This window comes from Mustelus asterias, chromosome 1, assembly GCF_964213995.1.
Source record: "Mustelus asterias chromosome 1, sMusAst1.hap1.1, whole genome shotgun sequence".
Lineage (NCBI taxonomy): Eukaryota > Metazoa > Chordata > Chondrichthyes > Carcharhiniformes > Triakidae > Mustelus > Mustelus asterias.
Window position 1 is genome coordinate 177229475 of NC_135801.1, and position 19477 is coordinate 177248951.

Genomic DNA, 19477 nt, shown 5'->3' on the forward strand with positions numbered 1-19477 from the left:
GGGAGCTCATCAGAAAAGTACAGCGGAAATCATGGGGCATTTGAATCTACATACAGACTAGCAAAATCAGATTGGCAAAGGGAGACTAGATGAGGAACTCGTAGAATGTTTTTGGGATAATTTCTTAGAACAGCACATTCTAAAAGCAACCGAAGATCAGGCTATACTTGATCTGGCAATGAGATAGGATTAATCAACAACCTCAAAGTGAAGGCATCCCGAATGATAAGTAGCAGCAATCATAATATTATTGAATTTTACGTTCTGTTTAAGGGAGAATATAGTACCAAGACTAGCATTTTAAACTTAAATAAGGGTAATTAGGAGGGCATGAAAGCAAAGCTAGCTGAAGTGAACTGGCAAATGTGGTTAATGGATTGGTCAATAGAGATGTAATGGCAAACATTTAAGGGGATATTTCAGAAGACAGAGAATGGATACGTTCCAATAAGAAATAAATATTCCAAGGGAAGGATCCACCATCTGTCCACAATGGCATAGTGCAGACATGTTCTTCCTCTGACTTGAACATCTATCCCTCAATGAAGACCTAAAATAGATGATTGAGTGACTTATTTCATTGCTGTGTGTGGTCTTAAGAGTAAAAATGTCAAGACTAACAGTAGCAGCTATTAGTCTGCTACTAACAGACCAGTTAGTAGTCTTGATGGAAGATTATGCTAACTTCATGAAGAACACCAGGACACTTCACTGTGAAAGGATGAAGTAAAACTAGGCTACTGACTGAGCACATCTGGTGTTAAGGGTCACTTGACCTTTGGTAGTGCAATGGTCATAAAATCAGATAAGAAGAACAATGGAAACAGATGTCTCCTGTTTACACGACCCTTGGACAAATGAACCGAGAAGGTCTTGAGCAAGGGATATGTCAAACATTCTGGAAAGTTGGAGAAAACATACAAAAAAGGGGACATCAGCTGCGAAGACTCAAGACCCACCATCACAAAGAGAGGACCCCGAGTTCAGAACTCAGAAGATCCCTACTGGCCAGTTCATCACACATGGGTATCTAGATTCTAGTCCTGTGTAATGGAAGCCATATTAGAGTAATGTGTTAATTGTGTGCTTATCAAAGAACTAAGGGTTATCAATAAAGAATAAATTGTATTAGACTTTAGTTTGAACATCTATCCTTTGTCCGTCACGCAAATTGATGACCTAGTGTAAGAGGGTCAACATATGCCAGGGATTGCCATGTGCCAATTGGCTGCTGTTTCCTACATTATACAGTGATTACACTTCAAAGCACCCAGCTGGCTATAACCTGTTCTGGACATCCTGAGTTTTGAATGGATGCTATGTGAATACAAGTCTTTTTCAATCATTTCACAGCAACAGACAATAAGGAGTTTAGAAAATAATAGCTCTAAACATTATGTTGTATTTTTCCAGACTGATTAACAGCGACAGCAGTCAATTCCTGTGGTAGCTCTGTAATTTCCTTTGGCCAGATGTACTTAGAATAATATTGCATCAGCATGAAGCTTGGAAGCGTTAGTGGAGAAATGCTACACACTTGGAAGTTGTAAAATACCCTCTTCCCAAGCTACATGGGGCAGTGAATTAAAAATTCCCTTTAACGTTTATACTTTATCTAACTTCAAATTTAAAACAGTATTATGAATGGACTAAGTACTTAGAATTTACAGAAAAGCACTATTCAAATTGAGTTCCAAAATTTTTACATGCTTGTATGATGATCCAGTTAGAGACCAGTAGTTTTGTGTTTAAAGTTGACATAATTTGAAATCTCAGTTACCCATGAATATAATAAAGCCACAAGATGTCAATGACCACAGCCTCAAAATCACACCAAAACTCTGTCTCCCACATCAGGGATTTCAACTCCTCACTTCTGAAGATATTTCTCAAAAGCCACTCTGGCCCAGACTGCCCAACAACTGCTCATCACCCGATGGTTCAATCTCTTCTCCTGAGACTGATTTCCAGGGGATTCACAAAACTTCATTTCCACCTCTTTCACAGATGATTAGTTTCAGTAAGCTGGCACTGCCTGAGTTTTTCTGAACTCAGGTCTCCTGACTGCAATAAGCTATAACTCCCAGGGCTTCTTCTAAGGCCTAACCCTCTCCAGCATGGATTAGTGACCTTTTGCCACTTTTGCAGCTCCCCAGGACTTCTGAGCCCAAACAGTCTGGGGCCTGCTAACAGAAGCACCTTTTTCATCTGGGGCCACTTCCCTGCTCTACAACATTGATTGAGTTTGATCAAGTTTCTAGGTGCCCAGATCATCAACAACCTGTCCTAGTCCACCCACGTCGATGCTATAGTTAAGAAAGCCCACCAAAGCTTCTACTTTCTCAGGACGCTAAGGAAATATGGCATGTCCACTACAACTCGCAACAATTTTTACAGATGCACCATAGAATGCATCCTTTCCGGATACATCACAGCTTGGTATGGCTTCTGCTCTGACCAAGACCGCAAGAAACTACAAAAGATTGTGAATGTAGTCCAATCCATCAGGCGCCGGAGTGTGGCGACTAGTAGGAGATTTTCATAGTAATTTCACTGTAGTGACTACTTGTGATACTAATTAACTTTAAAAACTTTTTAAAATCTTAAGCCCTGCATGACAGCAAAGATGTTACTCCAATGCTAATAATAATGAAAAGCAAGACAAACACATTTCCACGCAACATCTTTTTGCTGACATTCAAACACTCATATAGCAAATGAAAGAAGACATTTAACGAACACTGAAGACTGTTACAAAAGATACAGTTAATTCAATGATACCTTCACACAAATGTTAGTAAAAGTTCAAGAAACAAAACAAGCCTTTTAATTATCAATATCTACAAACACCTCAATTAACTGGCCAGCCATTAACACAATGGTACATGACTCATTTTGCTTGGCAAAACAGTGCAATCTGTTCTGACTTTTGATCAAAGCAAATCCTATAAAATTTCATATTTTTATTGCTCTGCTGCTGTCCTTAAATTAGAAAGAGATTTAGGTAACTATATTTGAAAAATTGTTAAGAGAAAAAATGGTTTTGATTTGGTCAGGTGCTTCAAGGACGTAGGCCCCTGGCCCCATGGTTTCCATTTTTGAAAATATGCAAGTCAACATGTGGTATTATCATCAGTTAGAAGACTCAGATTTACAGAACAACGATTTTGAACTTGGGAATTATGCAACCATTTGCTAGTTTGGTTTTTGATCAACTGAAAAAAGGTAATGGGTTAACTGATAGTGCCGCGTTCTTTTCTAGCAGGCTTGTCTAAACCCCAGTTTCAGTGGCCACCGAAACCCTGGTCAAATTCAAGTTTCCACCAAGCCAGGAAACTCAACTTAGTAAATTACTCCTGATAACTCTGTTGTCCAGTTTCAGCAACTTCAATAAATAAATTAATGAAAGATAGGCATGTCAGCAAAGATGTTATTTGTGATCTAATAGGACTATTCAACAACTGGGTCATCAGAGACTGGTCCAAACCACCTTGCACTTGACAGCCAAACGCAGTCAAACTGGATGGTTATCAATGGTGATAACCGTGGCCAATGCTCTACTCCATGACCCAGGTACTGAGATCAACTGTAGCACTCCGGCTGAGATTAATTCAATTACCCATGACCATCCTGAATATTATGCCAACTACTTGCTATATAAAGTACCTGAACAACTGAAAACTAAAGGGGTTCACAGAGTTTTTCACACAGAGGGTGGTGGGCGAGTGGAATCGGCTGCCGTCAGTGGTGGTGGAGGTGAACTCAATAGGGTCTTTTAAGAGACTCCTGGATGAGTACATGGAGCTTAATAGGATGGAGGGTTATAGGTAGGTCTAGAAGGTAGGGATGTGTTCGGCACAACTTGTGGGCCGAAGGGCCTGTTTGTGCTGTAGTTTTTCTATGTTTCTTCTAAAGGGGTTCATGAAGAAAAAAATCCTCTCACTGTTACATCAATCTGTTCCTCATAAATTAATCTTCTCTCACTTAAAGCCATTTCGGAAAAGCTGGCTTAAATTTCACCTTCATCTCAGGTGACACAAATTTATCTGTTCTGTAACCTTCCTCCTCCTTATTCTAATTTTGTAGTCATCCTTCTATATACACAGACACATGGCAAAGGGCCACTAAAAGAACAAGGTACTATAGTTACCCAAATGTGTAATCTCAAACTAAAGAACTACAGCACTTTAGTATCAGAAATTGAACTCCTCAATTTCCAAATAAACCTCACTAATTCTACTCACAATCTAATGGCAAGAGGTATCTTCTATGACCTTCTTCAAATCCATGAATCACCAGCACCTAGAATACCAGGTCATTAGTTTACTCCCCAGATTTATGTGTTTGCTAACAAAGTGTTTCAAAGATCCAGTCAAGGCAAGACAGATTTACATCCCCTTAATAGGCCATCTTCTGGCTCATGGTGTTTCAGGCTTGTGTTCTGGCCCTGGTGAGGAATGTTTTGTTTGTATAAACCTACATAGTTAGCAGTAGCTCTTTTCTTTCCTAGCATTCAGTCTGACTACTGACTACATTGTGGTTACATGCAAGGAAATTGTTCTGACATTTCTCCTACAAGGTTTCCACCTATAATTGCCATATAAAACATCTTAACCAGCATCAATTTTGAACGTGTAAGCAATGGTGTTGGCTCAGGAGAGGGAGGGTAGACAGCAGTGCTCAAAATAGGCTCAGTGGTGCTGCCTGTACTGAGAACAAGGCCAGCAGCAAGCAGAAAGAAAGTTGTCACAATCTTGTGTAGTGGTAATGGTGATTGGCAAGACAATGAGAAAAAGAAAAATATTCAACCATGCAATTTCATTTGGCCTTTTACAAACCTACCTAAATTGCTTATGCCTGTATGATTTCTGCTTCATGGGATCAAATAGTTGGAATTTGAGAGGAATCTGATCTCAGTTTAATACTGTAAATTAGGAATTGTATCTCGTAGACGAACAGTCTTTTCAGATGGCAGAGCAGGCAACTTTAGCTCATGGGTGGTGATAAGAAACAAACTGTAATGACACAAAGGGAGCAAATGTCAACAAACCATGTTTTTTCTTTATCTTACAAAAGTTTGCACAATTGTGAACTTGAATTTTTCAAAAGGAGTTAAAGATTAATATATCATACAGAGAGACTCCATAATTTGCCACTTATGATTACAATTGAAATTTAAGTTTCTATCAAAACTATTACTCACTTGCCATCCGTTTTTTTCTGTTCTGGCTTTGGACCACTATTCCACAAGCCACGTGTTGCCAAATAAAAGCATTACTTTGCAAAATAAGTTTTAAAATCTAATACTGACACAAGCTTAGCAGACCACTTTGATCCCATTAATCGATGGCTTTCAGATTGAAAGAGTTATTACTGAGTCTTTCCATTTGGTATTTGTGCTACCTTCTCAAAAAAACACCACAAATACAGAAGATAGTGCCATTACATGACTGCATCACTCAACAAAGTAGTTATAATGAAAAAAGCAATCCCTGAAAGTCAAAATGTAGTCCACACAAAACCTCAAAAAGAGCCCTCGGGAAGGTTGGGGGGGGGGGGGGGGGGGGGGGATATCTTGACGCCCTCACGGGGGCTTTCCCTACCAATCTCAACATTGAGACAAAGATGGTTGCTTTTTATCTCACAACATAGATGACTTGGGATAGTAGTCAATGTTCATTTTATATACATATTATCACTGTGCATGGATCCGGTCTGTAAAGTTTAACTTAAGTAATCACATTTTTGCAACAATTTTCTGTCATTCTCTCACTACCTTCTTCCCAACTCTCATCCCATTTTCATGTCCACATTTACTTTGGCTATTTCCTCAAGTTCAGATTGCATTCTCTGGCTATAGAGTTCCACAAATGGTTCAAAATGCTTTCTGAAAAAAAAAATTCTATAATTGTTTTTTCATTCACAGGAATTCCCAATGTCCAGAATGAGGGTTCAAATACTTTAAATAACTATATTTCACAACAATGAAATATATACACCAAATTGTTTTTTCTGCTTTTTTTTTTAAACATGAGTAAAGTTTATACTTGGAGACCTCAGCCTCCCAAAATCTGGGCTTGAAGTTGATGGAAGCACAAGTGAAGGATGGGGCATGAGCAGTCATCAACAATGGCCTAAATTTTCCCTGCAACCAACCACCAATCAACTTAATTGGTGGCTCAAAGCACCCACCTCCTCCCCTCCAAAACAAAGAGAAAACTGCAGAAAGAGAAAAAGAGCAAGAGACAAACAAACATGGAGGGCATGGGGGAGGGGGGGGGGAGGGAGGGAGAGAGAGAGAGAATGCAAAAAATAATAAATTTATGATCATGCAAGTAAGGATGAGAGAGCGTTGCACTACAATCCCTCAGTGAGCACAAATGCACAAGAGAGCAAATCAAAGTTAGCAGACAGGTCCAAGTGTGCCCTTATTTTCAAACTTACAGAAATGACAATTTGAGGAACTCATTAAGCTCTGAAATTGTCAGAACAGAGTATGAAAAATTTAGTTAGTGCATTGCATGACTCAGACTACTTGAATGCCAAATAGCAGAAGCAGTATGCAACAGAGCTAAGTGATCCCACAACCAACAGGTCCAAACTAAGCTCTGCAGTCCTGCCACACGGAGTTGTGAATGATGCTGCACAATTAAACAACTATCAGAGAAGATAGCTCCACAAATATCACCATCCTCAATGACGGGAAAGCACAGATCAGAGCAAAAGACTAGGCTGAAGCATTTGCAACCAGAAGTGGTGGGTGAATGATACTTCTCGGCTTTCTCCAGAAGGTATCCAGCATCACAGATGCCAGTCTACAGCCAATTTGATTTACTCCACGCCAAAATCAAATAGCTGACGGTACTGGCCCATTTTAGGCCTGGATAGCATTCCGGCAATAGTACTGAAGACTGCTCCAGAACGAGCTTTACCGTGAACCAAGCTGTTCCAGTACAACTATAACACTGGTCTCTACCCAATGTGAAAAGCTGTCCCCATGCCCTGTCCACAAAAAAGACAATCAAATCTATCCCCATGTTTGGTCCACAAAAAAGACAAATCAAGCCCAGCCAATTACCAGTCCATCCATCCACTCACAATCATCAGCTAGTGACAGGCAGTGCTATCAATCAGCACTTAAACAGTAATGTCCTTGAGCCACACCGCAATGGGTTACTGGAAAACAGCTGATGGCGAGGAATGTCCCAGCAAAACCTGGGAAACCACATAGGCCAGGGTTGGCCTCGATAGCTCAGCCTTTCATAATGCTGCATTGCTACCTACAAAGGTTGCTGAAGCAGTGCAAAGAGCAGTCAATGGCACCTTAACTATGGCTGCCCTTGGTGCAATCTTTGGAGTGACCACTTGGCGAACTGCAGAAATACGAGGAACAGAAGATGATCCATTGAATTATTTCATTGGAGGTTTTGCTTCAGAAATCTTCCCCAGAGTGAGAGCTCAAGCTACATGATTGCTACCTCAACCTGCTTTGGTCAGCTCTCACAAAGATGGGCAAGACGGAAGGTTGGCGCTTATCAGGACCTCAAACTTTGAAAACAGTTCGAGCATTGCAAACTATTGTAAGAAAGTATATTCTGTCCAATAAAAGAAATAACCTGCTCACTGATGTTTTGTTTGGGAACCTCTGAGCCCACTCAACACCTGACCTCATTATAGCTTTGGCCCAAACATGGACTGAAGAGATGAACTCCAAAAGGTGAGAAGAGAGTGGCTGCCCTTGACATCAAGGCAGCATTCAACCAAGTATGGCATCAAAAAACCCAAGCAAAATTGGAGTCAATGATAATCAAGGGAAAACCTCTTCACTGGTTAAGTTCATATCTTGCATCAACAAAGATAGCTGTCATTGTTGGACGACAATTATTTCAGTCCCCAAGGACATCACTGCAGGAGTTCCTCAGGGTAGTGTTCTATGTCAAACATCTTCAACTGCTTCATCAATGATCATCCTTCCTCAGGTCAAAAGTGGGGATGTTCACTGATGATAGAACAATGTTCAGTACCATTTACAGACTGCTTCAGTATCTGTTGAGTCATGTCCAAATGCAGTAAGGCCTGGACAATATCCATACTTGGGCTCAAGTGGCTAATAAACATTCACATCACATGAGGCAATGACGATCTCACAATAACAGAGAATCTAACGATTGCCCCATGACATTCAATAACATTACCATCACTGAAATCCCCACTATCAATATCCTGGAGTTTTACCATTGACTAGAAACTCAATTGATCTAGCCATATAAATACTGTGGCTATGACAAGAGCAGGTCAGAGGCTCGGAATCTTGCGGCAAGTAATTCACCTCCTGACTCCCCAGAGTCTGGTTTCCCTGTCTGGGATATAAAGGTTGATTTATACAATGTGTCAATTAATCATATCATTAATTCTCAGTGCACGGGTATCACTGGCAAGGCCAGCACTGAGATGCATACTGGGGCAAACAGGGTTGTGTTCTGGCACCAACATCTCTTTAGCATATTTTCTTTGCTGTTGTTATATAATCTCAGGTCATCTACTTAGGTAGCAGAACTGATGGAAAGCTGCTCAGCCTTGCTTGCTTGAGATCCAAGACAAGGTGCATCCCGTTCTCATCAGAGTTGTGCTACACTAATGATGCTGCACTAACATTCCATATCAAGGAACACCTGCAGTAGCAAATGGACAGACTCTCTCAGACTTGTAAAGGATTTGATTTGACCAAACCATCAGCATCAGGAAAACAAATGTCATTTTCCAGGATGTTGCCATACCGCCAATAATCAGCATTGACAATGTGATGTTGCAGTTGATGGCTTTGCATATCCAGGCTCCATAATCTATTGCTCGATTCTAAAATCAACACATGCATTGCAAAAGCTGTTACATCCAAGCTGAGTAAAAGAGTGTGAATGCACAGCAACTTGACAGAGCACCAAAATGAATCTACCAAGCCTGCGTCCTCAATGCACCTTTCTGACAGCAAGACTTGGACAACATATGCTAGTCAAGAGAAGTAGTTGAACGGCTTCCACCTTCGCTGTCTCAAATGTACCCTCGGCATCTTTTGGCAGCAAAAGGTCACCGATTCAAAGGTCAATTCCATCAACGTACATTCGTTGCTAAGCCAACTACATCTGCACTGGTTCAACCACATTTATCCCGCATATTCCAAGACGTTCTGTACAGTGAACTGGCCACTGAGTCATGAACTCTTGGGCGTCCATATCTCTGCTGCCTGCAATAGGATATGAAGATGTCAGACACTGACATGGAGGACTGGGGACAGTCACAGATGGTTGGGACCTCTGGATGCTGACTGCATGGAAAGGTACTGGAAGAGACAAGAAGGAACAAGAAGAGGGCCCCAAGGTCAATGAGTTGTACACTTCAGCCCATTGCCTTCCTTTGTGGCAAATAAGACAGAGACTTTCATACCAGACTCGAGGTGATGCTTAACAGTGTTGACCACCATGGTGCAAACCATTATCTTACAAGATAGGAGGTTGCCGTCAACCAAATCAGAGCCAATAGTTTTAATGCATCCATGACCAGTAACCTACTGCCCTGGATTTACAGAAATTCAAGGGGCACTTAACATTGACATGTGATTGCTGCAAAAACAATGTTACCTTTATCAATTTGGCTAGATTCAGAGGAATCTAATCCACAATAAAAATGGAGTAGCAAGTACCAAAGCTCTTCAAGTCAGAGAATACAAAACAGGAAAGCATTGGGATTGTAATTTAGGCTGTAATTCAATTAGAATTAAAACATCATAAATTGAATCTTGCTCACAGTTAAGTGATGCCCAAAACTATGTGTGAATAGTCACAGTAATCATATATATATATATTTTTGCATTACTAGGTTTATATTTTCCGAACCAACACATGAAAAGACTGAGACCAATTCCACTTATTTGCAACAACAGTGTATTAGATGCTAATTATTTGTTTCTTCTCATCATACTAACAAATCCTTTACAAAACAGAAGTACACAGGTCAGTCAGTATCCACAAAGAGAAATTTATAGTTATAGAATCCCTACAGTGCAGAAGGAAGCTATTTGGCCCATCAGGCCTGCATTAACAACAATCCCACCCAGGCTCTATCCCTGTAACTCCACGTATTTACCCTGCTAAACCCCCTGAAACTAAGGGGCAATTTACCATGGCCAATCCACCTAACCTGCATACCTTTGGAATGCAGGAGGAAATCAGGGCACCCGGAGGAAACCCACGCAGACACGGGGAGAACATGTAAATTCCAGATAGATAGTCACCCGAGGCCGGAACTGAAGTTGGGTCCCTAGTTGTGATGGTTCATGGTACATGCTGCTTGAAAACAGTTTCTATTTCAGATGTTGAGTAGAACTACATAAAATATTTCTCATCAGTATTGACCATTGAGAAAGGCATTGATGTTGCGGACCTTGGGGAAATAAATAGTGATGTCTTGAGGAATCTACATATTATAGAGGAGATGGTGCTGGAAGTCTGAAAGTGCATCAAGATAGATAAATCCACGGGACCTGATGAAGTGTATCTCAGGACATTGTGGGAGGCTAGGAAGGAAATTGCAGGTCCTCTAGCAAAGATATTTGAATCAACAATCACCACGGGGGAGGTGCCTGAAGATTGGAGGGTGGTAAATGTTGTGCCCTTTTTTTTTAAAAAGGGCTGTAGGGAAAAGCCTGGGAACTACAGGTCAGTGAGCCTAATGTCTGTAGTGGGCAAGTTGTTAGAAGGTATTCTGAGAGACAGGATCTACAGGCATTTAGAGAGGCAAGGACTGATTAGGGACAGTCAGCATGGTTTTGAGTTTCGAAAATCATGATACTCAAGTTTGATTGAGTTTTTTCTAGGGGTAACCAAGAAGGTAGATGAGGGCAGTGCAGTTGATGTTGTCTATATGGACTTTAGCAAGGCATCGCATGGTAGGTTGTTGCGTGAGGTTAAATCTCATGGGATCTAGGGTGAGGTAGCCAAATGGATACAAAATCAGATTGATGACAGAAGACAGAGGGTGGTTGTAGATGGTTGGTTTTCAAACTGGAGGCCTACAACCAGTGGTGTGCCTCAGGGATCGGTGCTGGGTCCACTGATATTTGCCATTTATATTAATGATTTGGATGAGAATTTAGGAAGTATGGTTAGTAAATTTTCAGATGACACCAAGATTGGTTTCATAGTGGATAGTGAAGGTGGTTATCTAGGATTGCAATGGGATGTTGACCAATTGAGCCAGTGGGCTGATGAATGGCAGATGCAGTTTAATTTAAATAAATGCGAGGTGATGCATTTCGGTAGATCGAACCAGGGCAGGACTTACTCAGTTAATGGTAAGGCGTTGGGGAGAGTTACAGAACAAAGATCTAGGGGTGCAGGTTCATAGCTCCTTGAAAGTGGAGTCACAGGTGGACAGAGTGGTGAAGGCAGCATTCGGCATGCTTGGTTTCATTGGTCAGAACATTGAATACAGGAGTTGGGATGTCTTGTTGAAGTTGTACAAGACATTGGTACGGTCACACTTGGAAAACTGTGTACAATTCTGGTCACCCTATTATAGAAAGGATATTATTAAACTAGAAAGAGTGCAGAAAAGATTTACTAGGATGCTCCCGGCACTTGATGGTTTGAGTTATAAGGAGAGGCTGGATAGACTGGGACTTTTTCCCCTGAAGGCGTAGGAGGCTTAGGAGTGATCTTACAGAGGTCGATAAAATAATGAGACATATAGATGAGGTAGATAGTCAACATTTTTTCCCAAAGGTAGGAGAATTTAAAACTAGAGAGCATAGGTTTAAGGCGAGAGGGGATAGATACGAAAGGCAATTGTTTTCACATAGCGGGTGGAGAGTGTCTGGAACAAGCTGTCAGAGGTAGTAGAAGAGGCAAGTATAATATTGTCTTTTAAAAAGAATTTAGACAGTTACATGGGTAAGATTGGTATCGAGGGATATGGGCCAAACACAGGCAATTGGGACTAGCTTAGTGGTAAAAACTGGACAGCATGAACAAGTTGAGCCAAAAAGCCTGTTTTCATGCTGTAAACCTCTGACTCTGACTCTAAACGAGACAAAAATACCAAACTGAGGTTTCTGTGCAGAGATCAAAAACCAAAAATGCAACTTCTAAAGCCGACATATTGGTTAGGCATCAACCAATCAAAAGATACTAAAATTCAGAAAAAATATTGTTCCCATCAAATGCTAGTAGGTCATCGGCATATTTTTAGTATATACAATTTTGACCAGAAATTCCTTAATGAGTTAAAATCATATCATGGGTAATCATGTGCCCATCAAGATTATTTACAGAATAAATTTAAGAGAAATTTCTTCAATTGTACTTCAATTCTAATTCAAGGCTTTTTAAACTTCCTAAGCATACATAAGTACCAAACATTTACACAATTCAGCTCCTGGTTCCATCTTCCAACAATATTAAAGATTCAGGATTACTAAATTTGCAGGGTTAAAAAGACAAATTTCTGGAGCAACTTTAATACACGATGAAACAGCATGTTGTTTTAATTAAAGTTCTGATTACAATGAAAATGTTTGTAAATCAAGTTAAAGGTTTAAAAGTATTTATTATTTAACATACAGTTTTAGATTTTTTTAAATCATCAATGTCAATTTGTTTTCTGATTAAAAATACTCAGTGTTCTCTGAGTCCATAATTGATGATTCATAGTAGATGCTACATATTGCAAACTTAACAGCCCACACATTTTCCTAATATTACTGTATTACTAAACGTTGTAAACTATTACTTTCAATTCTGCAATTATCTAAATATAATGTAAAATTATGATCACACTGCACTTAGGGGCGGCACGGTAGCACAGTGGTTAGCACTGCTGCTTCACAGCTCCAGGCGCCTGGGTTCGATTCCCGGCTTGGGTCACTGTCTGTGTGGAGTTTGCACATTCTCCTCGTGTCTGCGTGGGTTTCCTCCGGTTTCCTCCCACAGTCCAAAGATGTGCGGGTTAGGTTGATTGGCCATGCTAAAAAATTGCCCCTTAGTGTCCTGGGATGCGTAGATTAGAGGGATTAGTGGGTAAAATATGTAGGGATATGGGGGTAGGGCCAGGGTGGGATTGTGGTCGGTGCAGACTCGATGGGCCGAATGGCCTCTTTCTGTACTGTAGGGTTTCTATGATTTCTATGAAATACTAATGAGGATTTCTAAAAGTTTTCAGGTGGAGGCTGTCAAACTTACTTACGCAGAATTGGAAGTTCCTTCCTAACAACAGAATGTACTTGTATCACATGGATTGCAGCAATAAGAAGGCAACGCGCCACTACCTTCTCAAGGGAATTAGAGATGGGCAATAAATGCTGGCGTAACCAAAACCTACATTCTTTGAATTAAAAAATTTACGCAAAACTTTTCCAGAATATCATTCAATTAGCTTTGTAGTCCATTTGTTATTTCAGTAGCAAAGTGCATCTCCAACTGTAATCTACAAACATGAAAATCAACAGGTCAATAAAAACCTGTGCAAACAAGTTGGACTATAACCTCAAATTCTGTTCACACAGATTATACTTACATGCTCTCCCTCACCACTTCTGTTCAACAGTTCGATTAATGTATTTCTTCTTGCATCTTCACCACTGTCCTGTTATTTGCTGACCAATAAAGTTACTTTCCTTCTTGTATTCAAGTTTCACAAATCAACAAGTCTCGATTGACAGGCTGGCAATTACAGGTTTCATGCCAAACCCACTTGAAAGAAATGCAAGTATCTACTTCCAATTTTGCATTCCTCACTATGGGAAAGTGTGTTAACTTCAGTTCACTTTGCCCACAAACAGCAAATCGTCACAGCCTTAAAACTGTGGAGATCATGATAAACATCTGTCCTAACACTCCACATTACTTGAAAAAAAGCTGCGAGTTTAATGTCGATAGGAGAAAATCTAAAAATTAGATTTAGTTTCCAACAACATTATTAAAGGGTATTCCCAACAAGAGTCAGATTCTTGATCAGTGCTACAGATCTATCAAGATCCAAATGGATCAAGGTCCTTTCAACCCTAACAAATGTGACCTTAGAAATCTTAGAAACCCTGCAGCACAGAAAGAGGCCATTCGGCCCATCGAGTCTGCACCGACCACAATCCCACCCAGGCCCTACCCCCATATCCCTACATATTTGTACCCACTAATCAGTCTAACCTACGCATCCCAGGACACCAAGGACAATTTTAGCATGGCCAATCAACCTAACCCGCACATCTTTGGACTGTGGGAGGAAACCGGAGCACCCGGAGGAAACCCACGCAGACACGAGGAGAATGTGCAAACTCCACACAGACAGTGACCCAAGGCGGGAATTGAACCCAGGTCCCTGGAGCTGTGAAGCAGCAGTGCTAACCACTGTGCTACCGTGCCGCCCTACAGAAACTTGCAATGCACAGTACATTATGAAGAGCTTTAAAAACAGCAAGTAAAAACAGTTGAGGACAATTCCTTACAGGGAATATTTTCTCTAATTCATCTGATAAATTGCAAATTTAAGAAATTAGTGTAACATTTTCTAAATGTTCACTTGCTCCTACAAATCATTTAACATTACCTAATCACTATTACTTTATTTACAACTCTACTTTTTTTCCAATCTTGGGATCCCTAATCTAAATTTCAGCAAACAATAAATGTTTTGAAAATTCTAGGCTAGCCACATCTTAAAACTATTCTCACAGTTAATCAAATACAGTGAATGCATTTTATGGTAAGTATCGCAAAAAAAAACTCAGCTCTCAGTACAGCACCAGTTTTAACTGACAATTCATCTCACCTGCCATTTTTGCTGTGCGCACATTGGCTCTCTCGTTTGATTACATTACAACCGAGACTGTACTTGAAACATAGATGCGTGGTCGTGAAATACTAAAGTCTTAAGAAAGTGATACGGTTTCATAAAGTCAGTGTCACAACATAGCAAGAGGCCCTTCATCCCATTGTGCCTCTGCTGGCCATCAAGCACCCAGCTATTCTAGTCCAATTTTCCAGCACTTGGTCCGTAGCCTTGTATGCTATGGCATTTCAAGTGCTCATCTAAATGCTTCTGAAATGAGGTGAGGGTTCTGCCTCTATCACTCTTCCAGGCAGCGAGTTCCAGATTCCCATCATCCTCTGGGGGGAAAATGTTTTTCCTCAAATCCCCTGACCCTTGCCTTAAATCGATGCCCCCTGATTATTGACCCTTCTACTCAGGGAAAAATTCCTTCCTATCTACCCTATGACCCTCCTAATATTGTACACCTCGATCAGGTCCCCCATCAGCCTTCCTGCTCTAAGAAAAACAACCCTAGCCTAACAGCCTCTTTTCATAGCTGAAATGCCCCAGCCCAGGGAACATCATGGTGAATCTCCTCTGCACCCTTTCTAGTGCAGTCACATTCGTCCTATAGTTTGGCAACCAGAACTGCACACAGTACTCTAGCTGTGGCCTAACAAGTGTCCAACAAATTCACCATGACATTCAAGCAAAAGACTGAAAATGTAAAACTTAATCTCCACTCCCAATACCTATTAACCAACAGAACGACAAGAAAATAAATTGCACTTGGTCCAAAAAGCACATTCCACTGTCCCACACTACTCAAGAGCATTGGCAATATTCTTCTAGATAATACCTCAAAAACGTACAAAACAAGACTAAAAATATCACATCTCCCAACTATGTACCACAATATCAATAACAGCAAGTACTTGGAGTTGCAATTACATTTTCCAATTTACATAAATGACAGGTTTAAATATTCAATGAAAAATCAAATTTGAAGATATCAAACAAGAATGGGTTTCAACTCAAAGGTTAGAAATTAGAGAGAATGAGTTGTAAAAATATGCATGTGGGCAGAGTAATAATAGGTCAAATTTACCACAAATGTAAATCACTGTTCAATGAGAGAAAAAGTAATACAGCCTGACCCATAAATGGTATTGAAATGCAAAAGATATCTAGGAGTTTTAGTAGATCCTATGCTAAACACATCCACGTTATGCACAGTAACAAGTAACTGAGCTAAAAGATTACTAAATCAAGATGAATAGGTAGAAATCACAGAGGAAGCTGTAACCAAACTGCAGGATTCTGGTCAGACCACATCTTCAGTACCAGTCTCAAGTTGTGGTCAACATGACACAAGCAGGTTATTCAAGAACTCGAGGAAGTGCAAAGAACAAAGAGTTGATCCAAATTGTGTGATCCTATAGTTATGATTTGATAATGATATAGCACAAGATGAGGTCATTCATCTCATCATGCCTGTGCCAGCTCCTTCGAAGAACTATTCCTTTAGTCCCACTCTACTGCTCTTTCCCCATAGCCTTACATTTTTTTTCCTTTGAGTGGTTAAGCAATTCCCTTTTGAAAGTTGTAATGAATCTACTTCCAACCCCTCCAGGCAGTGCATTCCAGATGACACCACCTGCATAAAAAAAACACTGGAGAAACTTTGGCTTTTCATTGTGAAAAGGAGTTGTTTGAGGCAATGTTTTAAAACTTGGAGGAGGTAGTTAAGGATATTTAAATGGCAAAACAGAAGTATTTAAATTATATTGAAAGAATAGAACAAGTGGACATGAATTCAAACCAGCAAATGATAATTTTGGAACAAAGTCCAGGAAATTATGTTCCACATGATGAATAGTCAATGTCAGGAAAAACTATATCAGTTATTGAAATGGTGTTATTATACAACTGGGTGAACCAGTTCATCACCTCAGTTGGCTGGACAGCTGGTTGTGATGCAGAGCCAGTTCAATTTCTGCACTGGTTGAGGTTATTCACGTCCCTTGCCTAAGATGTGGTGATCCTCAGGTTAAATCCCGACAAAGTGGAGAGCAGTTTATGGTCATCTGGGACTTTTTAAAAAATGTATTCCCAGATGGCCATTATTTTTGAAACAAACTAGAAATGTCCACCTTATTCCAATATATTACTCAACTTCGAAAGTGCAAATGTTCCGTCAAATTAAAATTTGCAAGAAATAAGAGCAAAGAAAAAATTGAACTCATTTTCTAACAAACCACACCCATCAAACTCCTCTTGGGAATGTCCCAAATTCCTTCTTTCCCAATCTAAAGTAAATCCATTCATAATATTCACTTGCATGTTGTTCTCCAATAATTTACTCCAAAATTGTTTCATTCTTTATGCAAAAAAAGGTCCTGCATATCGTGCTGAAAGTTCACGGGTTAATAATTTATTCACTGTATTAAAAAGTTGGCTTGGTAAGGTTAAAGGTCTGCAAATCTCCTGTCGCTTTTTAATCAAGACCCTGTTGCAGTTTTCAAAATGGATGATTAGATCACGTAATTTTGAGAAATCAATCAATTCTGGGATCAAACATAAGTTCACATTTTGAATCTCGACTCATTACCCAATGCGTACAAATATTTTCCACAGTTAAGTATGTGTATATTTTGTACCCATGAAGATATATACATAGATTGCATATTTCAATGTGGCTAACGGAGTTCAGGACAACGCCGAAACCACCGTTGTGGGTTACATAATACCATTTGAATCCATCAGTGGGTTATCTCCTTGCAACACATTCCTGCTATATGGTGATGCATTCATCATCTGACAATATTAGGGTTAAGCCAATTCTGGTCAATGAAGGCAAAAAAAAAAAATCAAGGCTACAAAAATGACTGAAACGAAGAGCACAGCTTGCCTCCGTGCCGACCTGAAAAGAAGCAGTGCTCTCTCTCTCTGCATGTGGGTCTATGGTTAATGTTTCAATGCCGAAGCTAACACAAAGTTGTGTCTAAAGTGATGTTTGGACATAAAAATGATCAGAGTGGAAATCGTTTAGAAAGAAAAGGTTGGTTTGAGGCTTGGTTAAACTGCGAAAGGGGGGAAACAATTTTCACGATGTCGTGAACTCAACTCTGAATCATGAAATCTTGGTTGAGGAGGAGGAGGAGGTAGTTTTTGTTAGTTAACCGAGGCAGGATTGCACACGGTGTGGTGTGGCTGCCAAGAGCAGCATCTCAGGACTTGTGCCCATATGTTTGGTCGTAACTGGGAGGCGGGGGAAAAAATGAGGGAAGCGGAATTAAATGGGAATGGGATGGAGAGACGTGTGAAATTTGCCAGAGGCTGGGGCTTGGCAATGGAAGGAGGATTTTAAAATCTAAATGCTCTGTTTACAACACAAGGCTTTTACTTCGGAAAAATATCAAGATTACAGGAAGGGGAGAGGACTTCGGCTATTGCAGGAGCTGGCACAGTACAAACTCGGGAAACATTATAATGAAAACATAAATAGTTTGACTGACATTTGGCTCTTCTTGCAACAAATTCCCAAAGGCTCACCTGGCCCTTGGGCCTGGAATACTCTTGCAAGCCGCCATCCAGGGGCAGGATGTAATATATATATATAAAATCTCCCCCTGCTGCTCATACACACCCCGCCCGCCTGCCCACAAAAACCCTGGATTTTCCTCACATTAAAAGAGGAGGGGGGAACAACATTCCATCCACAATGTATTAGCAAAAAAAAATGTGCGCCGCTTTTATAATCAAACCCCAGTGTGAAATAAATCCTGCACACGCACAGTAAAACCGCACTGAAAGCGAGAGCTTCAATTTTCAACATTAACACGAGTGAGAGGAAAAATGTTTAACAACTCACCTAAAAGATGCAGAGGAATGGGAGAGGATGTGGTGGTTGGGGGGGGGGGGGGGGGAAACGTTTTTTTTTGTTTGTAAAAGCCTGCATCCACCTCTGAGCTCGGTGTCTGTTCCTTTTTTTCTTCTCTCTTTATTCCTTCTTCTTCTCCAGCCAGTTTTTTTTCACTCCCCTCCCTCCCCCTCTAGTGGGTCGGGAGTTTCTCCTGGAAGATGAGTTTGCCTTCCTCTTCCTCTTATCTGAGGAACTCCCTCTCTCTCTCGCGCTCTGTCCGGCCTCGGGCCGCCCCGCGCGCGCCCGCCCGCCTCGCGCTCCGGCCTCCCCAACGGCTCCTCTCCTTCCCGGACCAACCGCCGCGCCTCGCGCTCCGCTACCGCTCCGCCATGTTGCCTCAACCTCCTCTTCCCTCCCACTGATTTGACTGACCCTCCTCAGCAGGAGGTGGCGGAGGGAGAGAGCGAGCGAGAGACACAGCAAAAACGCTGGCCCTCCGTCTTTTTTTTGTAACCGCGTTATCCCTTTATTCTCTCTTTCTCCTTCCCTCTACTTTTAAACGCCACCGTCAGGATGCTCCAATTCACTGCAGAATTTTGTTTTTAATTCCCTCTCTTCTGGCCTCGCCTCGCCTCCCCCACCACCAAGATATTTCTTCCCAAGTCACAAGGATTGAATGGAGATGACTCAATTTGCAAAGAGGAGGAGAGACGAGGAAATTCCACTCCCCTCTTTCCCCACCTGGAAAAACGGTGAGAACTGATCCCGTAAATTATCTTTGAAAGGGATTTGGACTGTGGTGGTGGTGGTTGG

At 40.9% G+C, this 19477-nt stretch overlaps 1 protein-coding gene across 4 annotated transcripts in view; it reads right to left on the reverse strand.

Moving 5' to 3' along the window:
• Positions 1–19239, reverse strand: part of ptpra (protein tyrosine phosphatase receptor type A) — a 242820-nt gene extending 223581 nt beyond the window's left edge. The window contains exon 1 of one of the 4 annotated variants that reach the window (XM_078223467.1): positions 18674–19239. Coding sequence is in view for 1 of the 4 variants with exons in the window: in XM_078223438.1 (XP_078079564.1) it covers positions 4843–4877 (35 nt within the window). In the remaining 3 variants the exon portion in view is untranslated. Of the gene's footprint in view, positions 1–4842; positions 4973–18673 lie in introns of those variants that run through there. The other 3 variants (XM_078223448.1, XM_078223458.1, XM_078223438.1) reach the window with 3 other exon arrangements.
• Positions 19240–19477: the final 238 nt, after the last annotated feature.